The sequence below is a fragment of the Notothenia rossii genome (assembly GCF_949606895.1).
Source record: "Notothenia rossii genome assembly, chromosome: 5".
Lineage (NCBI taxonomy): Eukaryota > Metazoa > Chordata > Actinopteri > Perciformes > Nototheniidae > Notothenia > Notothenia rossii.
Genome location: NC_136903.1, coordinates 16079611 through 16095968, shown reverse-complemented (window position 1 = coordinate 16095968; position 16358 = coordinate 16079611). Strand labels below are relative to the sequence as shown.

The 16358-nt window shown below is 37.3% G+C and overlaps 3 protein-coding genes across 6 annotated transcripts; 1 reads left to right on the top strand and 2 right to left on the bottom strand.

Annotated features, from left to right (window-relative positions):
- Window positions 1-33: 33 nt before the first annotated feature.
- On the bottom strand, window positions 34-4073 carry idh3a (isocitrate dehydrogenase (NAD(+)) 3 catalytic subunit alpha). Of its 2 annotated transcripts, XM_079684139.1 has the most exons (12): window positions 3981-4073; window positions 3574-3639; window positions 2824-2886; window positions 2637-2720; window positions 2315-2429; window positions 1926-2113; window positions 1614-1747; window positions 1415-1517; window positions 1232-1296; window positions 1060-1144; window positions 706-858; window positions 34-623 (listed from the first exon to the last, which is right to left on the bottom strand). In XM_079684139.1, exons 1-12 carry the CDS (start codon window positions 4005-4007, stop codon window positions 540-542), a joined length of 1167 nt encoding a protein of 388 aa, XP_079540265.1. In that variant the 5' UTR covers window positions 4008-4073; the 3' UTR covers window positions 34-539. The 2 variants fall into 2 exon arrangements, with proteins under 2 accessions (XP_079540265.1, XP_079540266.1); XM_079684140.1 differs by lacking the exon at window positions 3574-3639 and having other exon boundaries at window positions 3981-4064.
- Window positions 4074-4597: 524 nt separating this feature from the next.
- On the bottom strand, window positions 4598-8275 carry lrrc61 (leucine rich repeat containing 61; the record flags this gene model as incomplete). 2 transcript variants are annotated; one of them, XM_079681688.1, is made up of 9 exons in its annotated part: window positions 4598-5215; window positions 5625-5750; window positions 5937-6005; window positions 6105-6170; window positions 6257-6342; window positions 6550-6610; window positions 6734-6880; window positions 6960-7055; window positions 8022-8275. In XM_079681688.1, the coding sequence occupies 9 exons, from the start codon at window positions 8050-8052 to the stop codon at window positions 5109-5111; spliced, it is 789 nt and encodes a 262-aa protein (XP_079537814.1). In that variant the 3' UTR covers window positions 4598-5108. The 2 variants fall into 2 exon arrangements, with proteins under 2 accessions (XP_079537814.1, XP_079537813.1); XM_079681687.1 differs by lacking the exon at window positions 8022-8275 and having other exon boundaries at window positions 6960-7221.
- cib2 (calcium and integrin binding family member 2) lies at window positions 7746-16269 on the top strand. Of its 2 annotated transcripts, none has more exons than XM_079681690.1 (7): window positions 7746-7848; window positions 9388-9630; window positions 10972-11006; window positions 13356-13467; window positions 14644-14791; window positions 14875-15070; window positions 15454-16269. In XM_079681690.1, the coding sequence occupies exons 2-7, from the start codon at window positions 9580-9582 to the stop codon at window positions 15473-15475; spliced, it is 564 nt and encodes a 187-aa protein (XP_079537816.1). In that variant the 5' UTR covers window positions 7746-7848; window positions 9388-9579; the 3' UTR covers window positions 15476-16269. The 2 variants fall into 2 exon arrangements, with proteins under 2 accessions (XP_079537816.1, XP_079537815.1); XM_079681689.1 differs by having other exon boundaries at window positions 7765-7852.
- Window positions 16270-16358: the final 89 nt, after the last annotated feature.

Here is a 16358-nt window from a genome sequence, read left to right as displayed (position 1 = left end):
TAATTGCATAACAATAAATAAAAGGTCAGGCAGTTCAGTTGTCATAGTGATATTTATGTTTCTTTAAACATTCATGATATTTGCAGCAGTATGACAGAAAATAAAAACTGAGTGCAAAACATCTGTTTCACGTAACAGAAGCCTGATTATATGTAAATTAATAAAAGCTTTAATCCATTTTTTTCACATTAGGAATGTAAGACACATAGTTGATTGTTTGACAAACATCTTCAGTGTTACTTAAGCGACCATGGACGTTACAAATTGCATCTTTTATGTCAAATAAAAGTGTCAATTACATTCGACAAGTGGCCAAATTAAGCCATTAAATAAACAATATCCACATATACACACAATTACAGTAACTGTTGTTCTTAAGACATTACTTTAGAGCTTGCAAAGTTAACAATAACACAATCAGGATCTTTAACTCCTGAGTGTTTTAAAAATACATAATATGGTTTAAATGTGCACATACACCGTAACATGGTGACATAAAGCGACCCTAATAATCAACCGGTGGTATTTTAAGGATCCTTTTAGTCCAGATCCAGCACTCGTTGACATATTGCTTCTGTGAATTCTGAGCACTTTGAGTTCCCTCCCAGGTCTTTTGTTAGAACCTTGAAGACGGATGAAAAATTCGTAATTAACAATCAAATCAAACCAGAACGGCATGTCTCAATTTCTTTAAAAGTAGATTACCTTTTTGTCTCGAATGATGTCAAAGCAGGCAGCTTCTATCTTGTTGCCGTGGCCATGCAGGCCCATGTGCCGCAGCATCATGACTGCACTGAGCAGCAGGGCGGTGGGGTTGGCCATGTCTTTTCCTGCTATGTCTGGGGCCGTTCCATGAACCTGACGGGAGAAATAAATCAGAAACATTCATTATGTTTGAGATTTGTATAAGCACCAGTGTGATATGCGTTGATGTGCTTGAATGAACTAATATCACATTATCTAATTTCTACTGTGCAACATGTACTTTTGTGATGGAAGTGAAACTGAAGAAAAAAATAAATGAAGAGTCTGACAAATGGAAATTTTAAAAAACCGTACCGACTCAAATATGGCAACACCATTGGCCCCAATGTTCCCGCTAGGAGTCACTCCAAGACCTCCAATCAGTCCAGCACAAAGATCACTGTAATGGTAAACACATACACTTGCCTTTAGATGTATTATTGTACATACTTGGCTCTATGGTTTACCATGTAGAATATTTATTTACCTCAAGATGTCTCCATACAAATTTGGCATTACTAATACATCAAACTGTGTGGGATCCTGTACCATCTATAAGAACAAGTATTACAATGCCACTATTAATTAACGTATAACAAAACATGCTTTATATCCATCTAAAACAGTGTACATATTCAACGTTTTAATGATTAAATATATTGGGACTTACATTCAGACACACAGTATCCAAGTACATCTCTGTGAATTTCACATCTTTGTGCTTTTCAGCAGCCTCTCTGCATTTCCGCAGAAACAGCCCATCTGACATGCGCCTATAAAAATGACAAAAGAGGACAATAATTCAATTTAAGGAAATAGATTTTAAAATGACAAATGAGTTGAAGTACTTTGTACTAAATGTAACTTACATAATATTGGCCTTATGAACAGCAGTAACACTGGCCCTCTGATTATTTCTGGCATATTCAAAAGCATACTCTGCGATGCGTTGGCTGGCCTGCTCTGTAATGAGCTTAATGCTCTGTACAACTCCATCAACAATCTGAAAATACACAAATCCAAGAGATTTATGGTAATAATATGTGACAAAATAAATTAAATTGATTTAATTGCTTAATATCATATGTGGTCTGTGCAAGGGAAAATAAACAAAACGTCAATAGAGAAAAACTGTGAACAATTTAACAGCTGGAAATGTAATGTTTTGTTTAGGGTCTTACCACATGTTCAATCCCACTGTATTCCCCCTCAGTGTTCTCTCTGATGGTGACCAGGTTCACATCAGTGTAGGGGGTCTTGTAGCCCTCGATGGACACACAGGGGCGGACATTGGCATAAAGGTCAAAGGTTTTCCTGAGCAGCAAGTTCATAGAGGGATGGCCTGCCGCTATTGGTGTCTTCAAAGGACCTGAAGAATAAAAGTAATTCAAAACAATGTACTGATTCAACTGCTAACACATCTAAAACTTATTTGAATTAAAAACCTTTTACTAACACAAGGTATATATTTATTAAAGTGGTCTTGTAGTAAATAAATATTGATAATTAACAATAATTAACAGACATTTACTTTTTATTGTAGTAATCTAAAGTTTGCTAATCAGGTTACCTTTTAGGCCAATTTTGTTTCTGTCCATGGATTCTTTGCAATCAGGAGGGATCATCCATTTACCACCAGGTCCTTTAATGGCTGTAACATTTCTCTCTTCCCACTGAATAGGTGCCTAGATTTAAAAAAGGGGTGTACAGCAAAATCACTTGATTAGTATACATTAAGCAGACTTGAATTGCTTTACTGATTGGATCAGATTGGTCTCTTAAGTATCGAGGCTGGAGTAATACAAAAGTTATCTGTTGCAACCTAAACGATAATTTAGCTGGATTATGTTGTTAGTGAAAAATACAGTTTGTGCTGCTCCTCCAGTACTAACTTTAGCTGCTTCAAATATCTTCATGACAGCAGAGGATATCTCTGGACCAATTCCATCACCGGGGATTAAAGTGACAGTGTGAATCTGTAGGGCAGAACAAAAAACACGTATCAGAAAATAATAATTATGCACAGTAGCAATAAGTAACATCACATTTTCTGTGTAGTTCTTCAGAACAAACACATACCCCACGCACATACGTCCTGGGTTGTGGAGTTTCTGTCCTCAAAGCTCCAACCACCCGCGACACCTGACAGGCACAAATAAAACAATTCCCCCCCCACGTTTTTGTTGACGTTGACAGCATATATAAAGTGTATATACACAGAGTCATATAAAGTGCTTTATTGTATATTTTCAAAAATAGTAAGAAAAGGCAACATTAAATAAATTAAATTAGTAAAAACTAGTAAATTGAGCAAATCTTATTGAGAAAAGAGTGGTGAACATACCAGAATGGTGATGACCTGAGAATTAAGAACTTGTGTTTCATAGAATAGACTACTTGATCTGGATAACTGTTCACATGTAATACACTTTATGACCAAAACTGTTGAGATAGATAGTAGATAGATAGATAGATAAAGCATGACATGGGAGCAATCTGCAAAGGCCATTCTGGAAGACGAGACTCAATCCAGTTCACATGTTAACATGTAAGCTGTGTTGAAAGGGTCATTTTATAAGTGTATCAGTGTAAATGACTATAAATCCAGTACCTTGCCTTTGCCGATGATACACAGCAACACCACAAGAGAAGGAGATGTAGATCACCAGTAGGAAAAGTGAATCAAGAGGTCACCTTTAGCACAACTGACATCTAACAGGCGCTCCGACTAGCAAAACATTAGGCCCATTCCAGATTTGAATAACAGTTTTACTGAGGGAAATTGCTAGTTAGCATTAGCCCTTTTCGAAATACGTTTGCTTAACTTACTTCCTGAGCCTCGATTTTATCCTTGCCATTGATGGACAAACCCCACTGTCTTAGTAGGTTAAAGATCTGTAGATAAGGGACATTACATTGATATTTCGTTTAAATTGAACAATGACCTATAAAATGAATCTTAAAACAGTGTATGATAGAATAAAACATGTAGGTTGCTGCTAGCTAAGCATTCCTTTTCGTTCAATACTACCTAACTAGCCATCTAGCACTACAGAGTCAGGTTGCTATAGTAACTCCAAACAAGTAGCTTTAGCGCCTAACTAGGTGAACTGTCACTGGAATGCCGGAAGTCTTTCACTTTGTGAACGACAGTCAAATAAGCTAACGTTAGGTAGTTTATTATAATACAATTGCATGCCTTTGCTGCAACGATTAACATATTTCCCCGTACATACCGTTGACCTCCACGCCTTTCCTGCCATCCTTTACTAGCGAAGGTCGATGCAGCAGCGCCAGAAGCAGCTGTGAAGCTAACAACAGAACAAAGCGGATATCCGCTCTGAACCAGTGTTTTTCAAAATAAACCCTTTAATACATTTAAATCCTTTTACATAATTCGTACTTTTAAAAAAAACGTATTATTATTTTTGGAATAGCAACGTTCAGTTATAGACTATTTTTAATACATAATTTTATGTTTGCAAATTGCAAAAGAAAAGGTTGCCGTTACTCTTATTTTGGACATCTTCCGGGGATTGCACTGAGATGTAGGTGAATTTGTGTGTAGTGTATGGAGTAATACAGCTCAATTAATAAACGAAACTAAACTCAACCAGCTCAAACAATAAATGGTATCCCTTTCATTAACAGGCTAAAGACATATTTTGGTGTGAACCATGGTCGTATAGTAGCACAGCACAGACAGTGGAAGGCCAGCAAGTGGCGCCAGTGGACTGCAACTGCGAGTCGACCTCACTAATATGCATGTTATTTGGCTGTGGATGTGCAAGGTAGTGTATAGTATAGTTTCAGTGGTCCAAAGTAAACAAGTACAAATGAAAGCTCTGAAGAACACGTTTTAAAACATTGTATTTTTTCCAGAAGTTGTTCGTACACATAATAAACGTTATGTTATAAAACAAATAGAAACAGCTGAAACATCATTCTATCACTTATTGCAAAAGTTCAACTTACAAGGAAAGCAAACAGCATGGGACACATTAACTCCCAACATTATCCAGCAATGCAATATGGATGAAGTTTATAGAAATTGTTAAGCAGCATAGCTCCTAGCATAAATGCAGGATACAACATGGTACAAAATGCACACTGTGCAAGTAAAGACATCTTTGAACCAAACTGAGTTGTCAGTATAGATAAAGGTTTTCAAACCACTTATGCGTATCGTTGATACTCAATGCATAGGATGAGATAGAATTTCAACAAATGCCTCAAAATGCAAATACAAAGCATGTGTCTGATACTGATCAAGCATTTGGATAAAGCTTAGTAATTTGAAAAGCCTACAGTACAGCCATGGTACATCATACAACAAAAACGTAAATGTGTTCATATAGTCCAACTCAAATAGCATACTGCTTTGGCTGCTTCTTCAGGCTCATAGATCTTTCAGTTTGGGAAATAACATGAGAGGCTCTGTTGTTCAGGAGTCTGCATTCATGAAGTACATCTGTAGAAAAATAAATGAAGGTCAATTATGATATAGGATAACACACTGTCATTCTTGCACACTTAATGTAAATAATATCCCACTTTTATATTCTGTTAGCTGTAATTTAGCCCTTCAGTATTGTTTTATTTGTCAGATAGCTTACATATTTTTTCTTCACGGTCAACATTTATATTTTCACTCTATAGTTTGGTTTTATCATCTATTTTGAGATTTTCTTTTCTATTTTCTAGTCTTTTTTTTATTTCTAATTATGTACAATACTTGTTTTACATGCTGCTGCAATTAAAACATTTCCCAATTTGAGATTAATAAAGTATATCTTATCTTATTAAACGGTGGACTGTAGATCAAATTAAATGAAAACATTTCTTAAAATTACAAAAAGGCCCTGCACAGAATCTCTTACCATTGAACTGTTTGTAGGCTTCTTCAATAATGGCATTGTTTGATCTTTTTAACTCCCAGTAATTATCCTCCACCCATGGTTTGCAATCAGTGTGTTCCACAAGCTGTCCATTCTTGTATGAACCAGCTTGAATAGAAAAAAACAAAAACAGTTCAGTCATATTTTTACATGAACAAGACAACTTACTCAAGCAAGGAAGAAGACATGACTGCATCCTGAACATGTCATGGATGCCATTCATACATTGTGTACAACTAAACATAGTCTCAGATACAACTCATGATAAAAACACACACTAAATAGCTAATGTACCTTTGATGGTTTCATCAATGTCTTTACATAATTGGTACAGTTCACTGCCACGCCCAACCACTCTTTCCCCTACAAATTAAAAACAGGATGAAAAATGTAAAATTAGTCTAAGAGTTAATGTTATGCAGGAGACTAAATTAAAACATTATATATACACATGTACCTTACCATCAAGCACCTTGATGTGGGGGAACATCTCAAGGACTATGTTTTTATATGCTGCGTTCCTGCACACTGTGCAGAGAGAAAGATATTGTGAGTTCACTTCACAAGATGTTCTATTAACCAGATTGTATAAAAGCAAATTCACACAAAATTACCTGGGTTAGTGTAATTGTAAGTGTTGTCTTTAAGACGTATACTTTCTAGCTTTCTCAACAGCTGAAGGCATTGTAGGTTCTCAATGCTGGTAAACAAAAAAAGAAACAGATGAGAGATGATTTTACAGGACTTATCCAGAATATTGCTCTTAAAAATATTATTGCAGCAAAAATATTTAACATCAATGACATTAAATAGTTCTTATACTATGATATTAACATTGTAATCAATAACATATTGGCATTCTTATTCATTTAGAGTAAACATTTGGTCAATGGTCGTATAGTGATACCTGGATATGATATTACCAGCCAAGTTTAAGTTCTGTAAACCTTCACAATTGCGCAGGGGTTCTGAAAGTACCAAAGCAATAACATGCATTAAGAAATCTATTTCTATTCATGGCAGAGACTTCCATGATAAGTGAACAAACATACAGTATGCAAATAAAGAATAAATTGCTCCTGAAATCTTACCTAAATTGGAAATCCTGTTTGAAGACAAACAGAGTACAGAAAGAAGCCGGAGAGATGCTAGAGGAGCTACATTTGTTATGTTATTTCCAGAGAGGTCCAGTTTCTCTAAATTTAAACATTCTCCAATGCATCCAAGATCAACTATTCCTGTAAGACACACAGTTAGCATTATACACTATGATGCATTTATGAAGGGGTTAAATAGTAGATGTTAATTACAACTTACCAAGACCTCTCAGTTTGAGAAACAGTATTGACTCCAAATCAAATTCTCCTGTGCGCGACTTGAGCAGCCCAGGCGTTATCTTCTCACAGTCTGCATCTGGAAGAATCAGATAAATATGAGTGCAGAAAAACAAACCACGTCTTCTATTTTTACATAATGCAACACAATCACAGAGCAAGCATGTGTGAGTCAGGGATGCAAGAGCAGAATGCCGCAAGCACTGTGTCTGCTCTGTGTACGGTGGACCAATCAAACAACCCATGCAACCCTTCTAAAAAAAATACTAATTCAGGCAGACCTTGCATTTCATATCTCGCCGCACAATGAGCTTTTCGTCTGGCAGCTCTAGAGGGAAGGGGTCACACACAGACAGACGAGCTGTCCTCTGTGCTGTCTCTTATGGTATTAGCTCGCCCCAGTTATCTGCATGAATAACAACTGAATACGCTACATTTGGTTTAATTTCCTTAGGCAGATTTGGTCCCTCCATAAACATGAATACTCTTTCATGAGACTGCATGCATGAATGTCTTATTCACCTGACAAGAAAGATCAGACTAACCAAAAATAATGATGTTGGGGTCTTTTTTCACATTACATCCTTTTAGATTGTAATCACCCCAAGTTGTATTTATACACATTGTAAAAGGAATGCCAGACAGGGTAGTATGACAAGACAACATGATGGGGGAAACAATCATGGGTGGAATGAGTAGGGCCACCAAACACACATCTTGCATATGTCAACAGCTGCAATAATAAATAGGCTGATGATTTTTAGCTTAGCTTGACACCACTAAATGTTGTTAGCTTGTGTTAGTAGCCATCTGTTTCTTAGCTGTGAGTCAGCGGCTGCGTACTCTCATGAAGATGATTCAGCCGGATGAAAGTGGGTGGGTTATTAAATGAAATTCGAATTGTTATTTTTTCCTCTGATGATGACACACGTAAAATGTTGTGTAACGAACGATACGTTGTTAGCTGGCTCTTAGCTGAAGCTGCAGCCAGCTAGCACAAGCTGCTAGTGGCTAGCGTAGCAACAAGCTATCCATGGTAACTTACCTTGGTCTTTATCTCGCTTAGAGTCCATCATGAGCAACTTTGCAAGATAACTTAACTATCGCAATAAGCGATGATTTTAACCAATGTGGTGGAAAGACAAGGCAGTGGTTGTTTTATGGAAATGTAAAACTGGCATCTGTCCTGAGGTGCAGTCAGGACACGCTCACTGTACTGCTTTGCTGCAATAATAGGAGGCAGGTGGATTAAAGCCTGCAGTCCAGCATAATGCAGAGCATTAGTCTAATGCACTGTGAGAGAGGGGAGATAAGGACGGGGCTGGAATATGTGTTACAGTATTTTTGTGGATGTTGTTTTCCGGGCAACAGGTTCTCGGGACTCAATTAAAAGTGTTGTTCTTGTTATAGTATTGCCGAAAAGTATGATCCATAGAGGTTTGTTGTGGTAAGGCTGAGTCAATTCTGAATGAAAAGCCAATTAAGTGGTGATTACATCAATATGATAAATAATAAATGAGCATGCAAAGTATTATCCAATCAGGGATTAAATAACCTACGAAAAGATGCATGTTTGGAAAGTGGGTTAATGGAAAGTATCTGGGGGTCAGAATCACACTTTCTTGGTGCGGGAGTTTGCACCTGTAGGCACAATTAGCCAGAGATGGGAATTACTACGTTTATTGAGGCTGATGAAGTAGCCTACTCATCAGTAGGCTACAACATAGGTTACAATAAGGCGACTTGCATTCTGAGTAGTTACTTCATGTAACAACTTGATATTACTTAATGTTTCTATTCTATTTCATATCCTGTGGAGATGTTATATGTTTTACATTATTTATGTGACATCCGAAGTAACCATACTTGGAAGAGTGAAAATCCGAATTGTATTGACAATTAGGTATAGTTGTTCTGTTGTGCATACAATACACATGAGGGAACAAAAATACAGAGAAAGAAGGCTACACATTAAAGAACATTAATACCAAATAGAAATAGAAAAATACAATAAAAAAAGATACAAAAAAATAGGCAACGTTAGCAAATGTTTAATATGATAATTTTGATGAGGGACTTCAGTTGAACATATTATATATTTGTAAAAATGTAATTAGCCTACATTACAGTTTACTATCGTATTTTGGATATCATTTTCACCAACATTAAGAAACTCCTGAATCAAGAGAACACAGCCTCTTCATTACCAGAAGGTTCTAGTTCACGATGAGGCCTTTTTTATTTTTTTTACCTGAGGCTGGGGTCCTATTGGTTTGCCTCCTGTGGACAGCCGGTGCTTTAAGAGAAGCAGATCAGTTTGCAGCTCAACCTCCCATGGCTACGACAAGACTGGACACGGCTCTTGTTCTCTTCATTTTTCACGTTTTTCCTGTTTTTGCTTCATTCTCTAGATTTACCAGTCATGGCGGAAATCTCCAATAAGGACAACAACACCTACAACCTGCTTTAAGAGTTTGCACCGTGGCGGCATCCTGAGCGGAGACTCGGTCTTTGCCGCAGACCCCCTAAATGCCTTTCATTGAGAAAAGGCTTCGGACGTTCAGTGTTGTGAATGTGTATAAGCAACAGATTACCTGATTAAGATGGGTAATAAACAAACGATATTTACTGACGAGCAACTTGATGCCTATCAGGTGAGCTTGCATGTGTGTGTACCTGAAGCATGTTGGTGGAATAGATCATTAATGCCAATATCCAGACTCAGAAAGTCATGTTAAAGCATGAAATAAGTAATAAATCACTATGCATACATCATTGTCATGCTTGTAAGTATTAATTGTGAGTGTTTAAAGGCCTAAATGCATGCATTTTTCCATTATTATTTATTACTATTGAAAATTATTGTTATATTTCACTGTTTCTCTTTATTTCCAATAAGTAACCTCGCAGTTTAACCCCATGTGTTTTGGATAGAATGGGTCTAACAAAAAAGCCTGAACATTTACATTTGTTATAAATATCAGTTGGTCATAGTCTTCATCGATAATTGATTTGCAATAATCAATTTCCTACTGGTCAGCTTGGACTACTGCTTAAATATTTACAGTTTCGAGGGGAGGATAGCAGAAGGTTTTGATTTCATTGAGGATCTTGCGTTTGCTCTATCTGAGAAGATCTGGCTCTCTGTTTCCTGTAACAATGATCCAAGTTTTCCTGGGAAGGAGAAACACATCTTTTTGTGCACAGGTTTATCATGTGATTAGGTGTGGACTCAATAATTGATGCCAAGCCGGTGTGACTGTGAAACTCTACTCTAGGAGACAGGTCACTTCTCAAGAGCCTCTCTGGTTACTCCTGCTGCTCCTTAAAAACCTTATTATTATACTGTTACATTATGTTTGACTTAGCTTCTGTCTTGGGCATACATTTTTTCATCCTTTGTTTCTAGGATCAAATATACGATTATACACCAAATTCAACCTCAAGACCTCATTGTGCTCCAATTACATTTTCTATAGGCTTTACTTATAATGTGGTCTATCGTGTTGGAGACTAGTTGGTTTTGATAATTACCTCATATAATGCTTTACATACATAATTATCATAACCCAAACATCCTAAGTAGTCCTGTTTGCCTTGAGTGGGTAGATTTGTCTCTAGAGATCAGCTGGCTCCGCTCTGCTTCTCCCACTCCGAGCACAACTCAGAGAGAGTGGATACAAGCGGAGATGTAAAGTGAGGTGGCTCCTGCAGGCCTGTTGGATAATGTGTGTGCCAACACGTGCATGTCAGACAACATCAGATCATGTTACCCTCGCTACATCGTTCCTATTGCAAGTGGCCGGTGACAACACTCACACATGTCATCAAAAGAGACACTAGACACCTTGAGTAGCGTTTACAGTAAAGGTAGTTCACGTGACTCACAGAAGTGTCATTGAGAGGATTTCATAAAATATGTAAATGGGGTTTTGTCCCATAAACACTTGTCATACAGTCATACATGACATCATGCTTTTCTTTTGTCATTGCAGGACTGTACGTTCTTTACCCGCAAAGAAATTCTTCGGTAAGACTATTATCAATTCTTCCTCTTGCTTCTGATGGATTGCTCACAGATGTTGTTGTTGGTTGTAAACCACCTGCTGTAGCCACAATATAGCTGACACACAATAATGTTACCACACGAATGTCTTTTATATCACTATGTTCTCTACTTGTTCTGTTGTAAACATGAGCATTGCATGTAATACTGTATACTAAATCACCATACTGTCATTACAAGGGAGTGTTTACAAAATATCACGGCTTCAGAGTACATTTGGCTCCTGTTGGAGGAATTCAAAGTGTCTCACACGTTATGCCCTGCCAAGTCATCAGAGCAGACTGCTGGCCTCCTGGGGACCGAATGCTGAGACTGGTTTATAGGCAGCTGTGTTGTGTTTGGGAAATGTTCAAACAGGGGAAGATAAATAATAGTAGGTAAACATTTGAGCTCTAACAAGCTGAACTAAAGCCTTAACACATGCGCTCCTTCCAATATATACAGTTCATTATTTATAGTTACTGTCGTATTTAGAGTATAACACAATTACATGTGTGCTGTTCGAGTAACGGCTCATTGGAATGATCAAATTACAATTCAAATGGGAATCAATCAATCTTGTCATTGTATGTGGTGTGCATTTTGGCTTAGAGTTCAAATATAATTGAATGATCATCTTATACAGCCAATGTATTATCCTTTTACATCTTCCCATCAACAGCCTGCAGCATAACATATAAGGCAGACAAATGTAATTACATGAATTGCACAGAATGTGCACTTATGTCCATGAAGATTGCTTTTACGTGAGATAAGTAAAAATCTTTACATGTTCAGCATCACCTAAACCTCTGAAAACCATGTTGACCTTTTGACTGGTGTTGTTTTCAGTGTCACATTTCTACCTCTTTCGACATGTGCAAACTCAACACTTACAAAAATATCAATCTACTCTTCATGATTACATGAGGTATCATGATTCATTGGGCAGCATCATTTCTCTCTTCCCGTCACTCAGCCTGTTGATGACAGGCATAAATTAAACAAATGTCTTGCTTTTCTTATTAATGGAATTGGATAATAATGCTAATGTTTCAGTATCTTTTATCAGTGGTTCTAGATGTTGGAAGATAAATAGCTGCTTAAAGAAACAAAATGCTGTTACTCAAGAATGTCTCAGTGTAACATTAGAAAAGGATGAAAGTTGCATGGAGGACTGTTGGCTCTGAATTGCCAAATCAGTATATGGGCAGTAAAGTTGTTTTTAAATGACAGTAAGACAATGCAGTCATTTGTGTCCCGTTGTCTCGCCTGTTATTGTCTTATAGAATCACACAAACTATCAAGAATTCATAATGGAAACAAATTAACAGGGTTTGCTTGATTCTACATTTTTTCATTTGTAAAGCAGAGGTGATAAAATGAGTACCGTACATCAATAGCCACATTTCTTCAGCAGGGCTCTGTTAAATTAGACTTTCTTTTTTTTCCATTCAATTTCACTGCATTTATGCTGCTTTTTCTCCTTTGTTTTCTTATTAACAAGCAGTGTGCATGTACATGTTCCTTTTCAGTGATATTGGCTTGACTTTGAATCTAATTTAGTTTCAGTGGACTGGAAATATAATTGACAATCAGCAGTGGGCGTAATTGGATCCTCCACTTTATGACCTTCATAAAACACTTCTTGTTTCTGTCCCCAGCTGCAGCGTTACAGAACAGTTACGTAACATAAAAGAAACATCTCTAAAGGTCATAAGGTCCAACAGATTTTACATTTCAGCCTTATGTCATATCTTAGCATTAAAACCAGATTATAAACATTCCAGGTTTTCTTAATCTTGTGTTTTTGGAAATAAAACATAATGTTAATAAGACAAATTTACAGACCCTTTACCTCTAAAGCACTTTCCATCGTCATGGTACATTAGCACTGCAGGTTTATTCGTTCATTTCTTGTGGAGTACCAATAAAATGTCATCAATTTGACAGGTTTACGCCAGTTTCCCTGCTGATGAATGTGTCTGCTCTGGCATCGCAGGTACACCATGACAAGATTAGTTAAAGGACAGAGTGAAAATGGGGTTGTAGGATAAGTCCCTTTCCCAACATAATGATTTGATCATTCACACAGAGAGAACCGAACAGGAGAGACAGTGAGAGGTTGGTTATGTCATCTTACTACATGAGTTGTGCTACAAATGTGTGTAAGGCCAAATAATTTCCTGTTGGATAAATAAAGTGTTATCCTATCTTTGGTTTCAGGTGTTTGAAAATGCAACGCTTGTTTTTTGGTATTCAATTCTCTTTCCTAAATAACAGCACACCTGAAGCATCAAAATAAATATAATGATGTTGTTTTCTTTATTCTAGATTGCACAGCAGATATCATGAATTGGCTCCACATCTCGTCCCCATGGACTACACCAACGATCCTGACTGTAAACTGCCTTTAGCCTTAATAGTCAACATGCCGGAATTAAACGTAAATCCTTCTTTACAGTACCTTATTATTGTCTATGTTGAAACGCTTTCCTAAAGGATCTGCCATACTTTGTTTTCCACCAGCAGTGTACATGTGTTTTGTTTCGTTATTTTGGATTGTGCGGTAAGGACAATAAAACAAAAATGGCACCCACAACTTATGTGGGCCAACACCTAATCAATAAACACTCTCCGTCAGAGGACAGAATTGATTTTTAGCCATCGGCATCATGGATATGATTGCATTAAACCACATTCTGTGAGATCATTAAAGTTAATGTGCCATGAAACGCTCAGCCTCTCCATACTGACGGGCACGTCTTCTCCTATTTGAGGCTCCTGCCATTTGAAAAGAACATTCAGACAGTTTAGGAATGGCATGTTGCATTACCTTGCACCCACCTTTACCTTCACCTTTATCCTGCCCTCAAGTAACACACCATTTTTCATGGAGTTCTTATCCACTGAGATTTTAGCACAGAGACTCATAATGTGTTCTTCTTCTGGGCATAATTGGCTTTTGCCTGTAAAACTGTCACATGAGTGCACGGCCTGTAAGGATGGAGAAGAGGAGGAGGGAGACCACTCAAGGCAGGATTCATTCATAAGACCAAGACAATACCCAAATCACTCTACTGCTTCATTACCATAAATACATTTGAAGTTTTTATTAGCTGTGTTGATTGGACTGACTCATGCTGTGCTGACATGTCTTATGAAGTTTAAAACAGTATTGCCTTAGATGGCCTAAAAATGATAACCATCTCCTGGGCAACAACTGTGCATATTGGTTGGAGGTAAAGAGTAAGTAAGATGCATAAAGGTAATAAATGACTGAGATTCCAAGTCTCTGCTGATGGTCGCCCCTTCAGTTTGAATTTATTACAAGTTGTGTCAGCTAATTGCCTGTGATATCAATTCTTTGATTGCAGCTTGTGGTTGAGCAACCATTAAAACAAATATTGGCTTCACAATAACAGTCAGCTTTTTTCAGTTGAAACCTGTGATCAGCAGAAAACACTTAACCAGTTCATACCTGATCATGTATGAAACCGACAACAGCTTGTTAACATGTGAATCTCTTATTATTCTTTAAGATATTGATTTCCCATGTACTTCCATGCGTATCAACAGTCCCACTAATGTATGTAAAGATTGTCATCTCTTCTATCTGTAGGAAAATCCTTTCCGCAACAGGATCGTAGAGTCGTTCTCAGAGGACGGGATGGGGAACCTCAGCTTCAATGAATTTGTGGACATGTTCTCAGTCCTCAGTGAAATGGCTCCTAGGGAACTAAAGGCCATATACGCCTTCAAAATATACGGTAATGACACATTCCAAAAACATTCAATTTAAATTGTTTGTTTACATCCAGAAATCAATGCCATTAATCTCTTTTTCTCACAGATTTCAATGTGGATAATTACCTGTGCAAAGAGGACCTGGTAAAGACTTTGAATAGGCTGACGAAGGAGGAGTTGACTCCTGAAGAGGTGGTGCTGGTGTGCGAGAAAGCCATCGAGGAGGCGGATTTAGACGGAGACAACAAACTCTCCTATGCTGACTTTGAAAACATGATTACCAGGGCTCCAGACTTTTTAAGGTGATTAAATGTACCACACTAAAGAAAAAGCATGTCTTATTTTGAGGATTTTTTCAATATAATGTTTACACCTCATTCTACATTACAAGCTATAAGCCTTTAAAATCAGGCATTATCCCTCATGCTGCAGTGCTCTGAGCTGTTTGTCTCTGGTTACTCAGTCTTCAAACCCCAGATGGCTGTTAATCATGTTCATCGTTTAACTGCCAGCTTATCACTTTAATCCCGAGGCACCACTATGTACATTCATTTATATGCAAATGGACTCACCACTCAATGTCCCCACTGAAATGCTGAACACATCTCTCCCTGATTCCTGTGAGTCAGTTTGTGCGCATGCACTATGAGTAATCCTGTCTCATATTGTCTTCTTTTGTTTCCAGTACCTTCCATATACGAATCTGAGATGGCACCGTGGAAGGTCAAAGGTCGGCAGCGTTGTGAACCTCAGGACTTTAGCTGCACCTGTCTCCCATTCCAATGGTCAACAAAATGTTTGCAATCAGACTTTTCTGGCCTCAGTAAAGTCTGTTTAGCAGTAAAGGATATTACTGAATACATTTGCAAGGACACAGACTTTTTTTATTGCAAATGAAAATGTATTTTCCTTTTACCAGCTATAAAAGGGCTTGGCAAGGACTGGTCTCTTGTTGGAAGAAACAGACTATTCTTTCCACATTTTAAAGTTAAAATATTATAAATGAAAAAAGTCTGTAATGAGCCAGACTTTGTATTAATGCATATTAAGCTCAGTCAAGAATGCATAAAATGCTCATCTACCTATCTTGTACATGAGATACAGAATATATATAAATATATATATAAATTCTTCCCACAATGACACACAACATATTTAGTGTTTATAAGGTTAAGGGCAAAGCTTGAAGTGAATAAAAGCACAGCATTGGCATTAAGGGCATCCAGATATTTTATATGCAATATTTGTACATGCAGTGTGTTGCTTTTAATCATTTGGGGTTGTGTTTTTGCTTGTGGAGCTGATCACGACAATCATATCTTACTGTTTTTCAGATACATGAAGGGCTCTGTCGTCTGAACAAATGTTGGTAGCTTTTTCTGCTTCAGCCATTATCAAAAGATAACAAATACAGCCATCTTTTGGATATACATGTTACAGTATTTTATGTGACTTCAGGTATTTGTCTTACTTTTAATAAATGTTTTTTTTTCTGTCTTGATTTTTTTGTATATGAATGCATTTGTGAGGTTTAGTCTTGTTACCGAGAAAAGCATGAAATAATACTTAAACACAGGAGCTCTTACTGTT

Bases quoted from the DNA above. Each gene is read 5' to 3' on its own strand.
- cib2 (XM_079681690.1), top strand. From the start codon at position 9,580: ATGGGTAATAAACAAACGATATTTACTGACGAGCAACTTGATGCCTAT. The intron at 9,631-10,971 runs GTGAGCTTGCAT...TTGTCATTGCAG, and splicing joins AGCAACTTGATGCCTATCAG to GACTGTACGTTCTTTACCCG. The intron at 13,468-14,643 runs GTAAATCCTTCT...TTCTATCTGTAG, and splicing joins TCAACATGCCGGAATTAAAC to GAAAATCCTTTCCGCAACAG.
- idh3a (XM_079684139.1), bottom strand. From the start codon at position 4,007: ATGGCAGGAAAGGCGTGGAGGTCAACG. The intron at 2,114-2,314 runs GTAACCTGATTA...TTTATTCTTCAG, and splicing joins AAACAAAATTGGCCTAAAAG to GTCCTTTGAAGACACCAATA. The intron at 1,518-1,613 runs GTAAGTTACATT...TCATTTTTATAG, and splicing joins GTTCATAAGGCCAATATTAT to GCGCATGTCAGATGGGCTGT.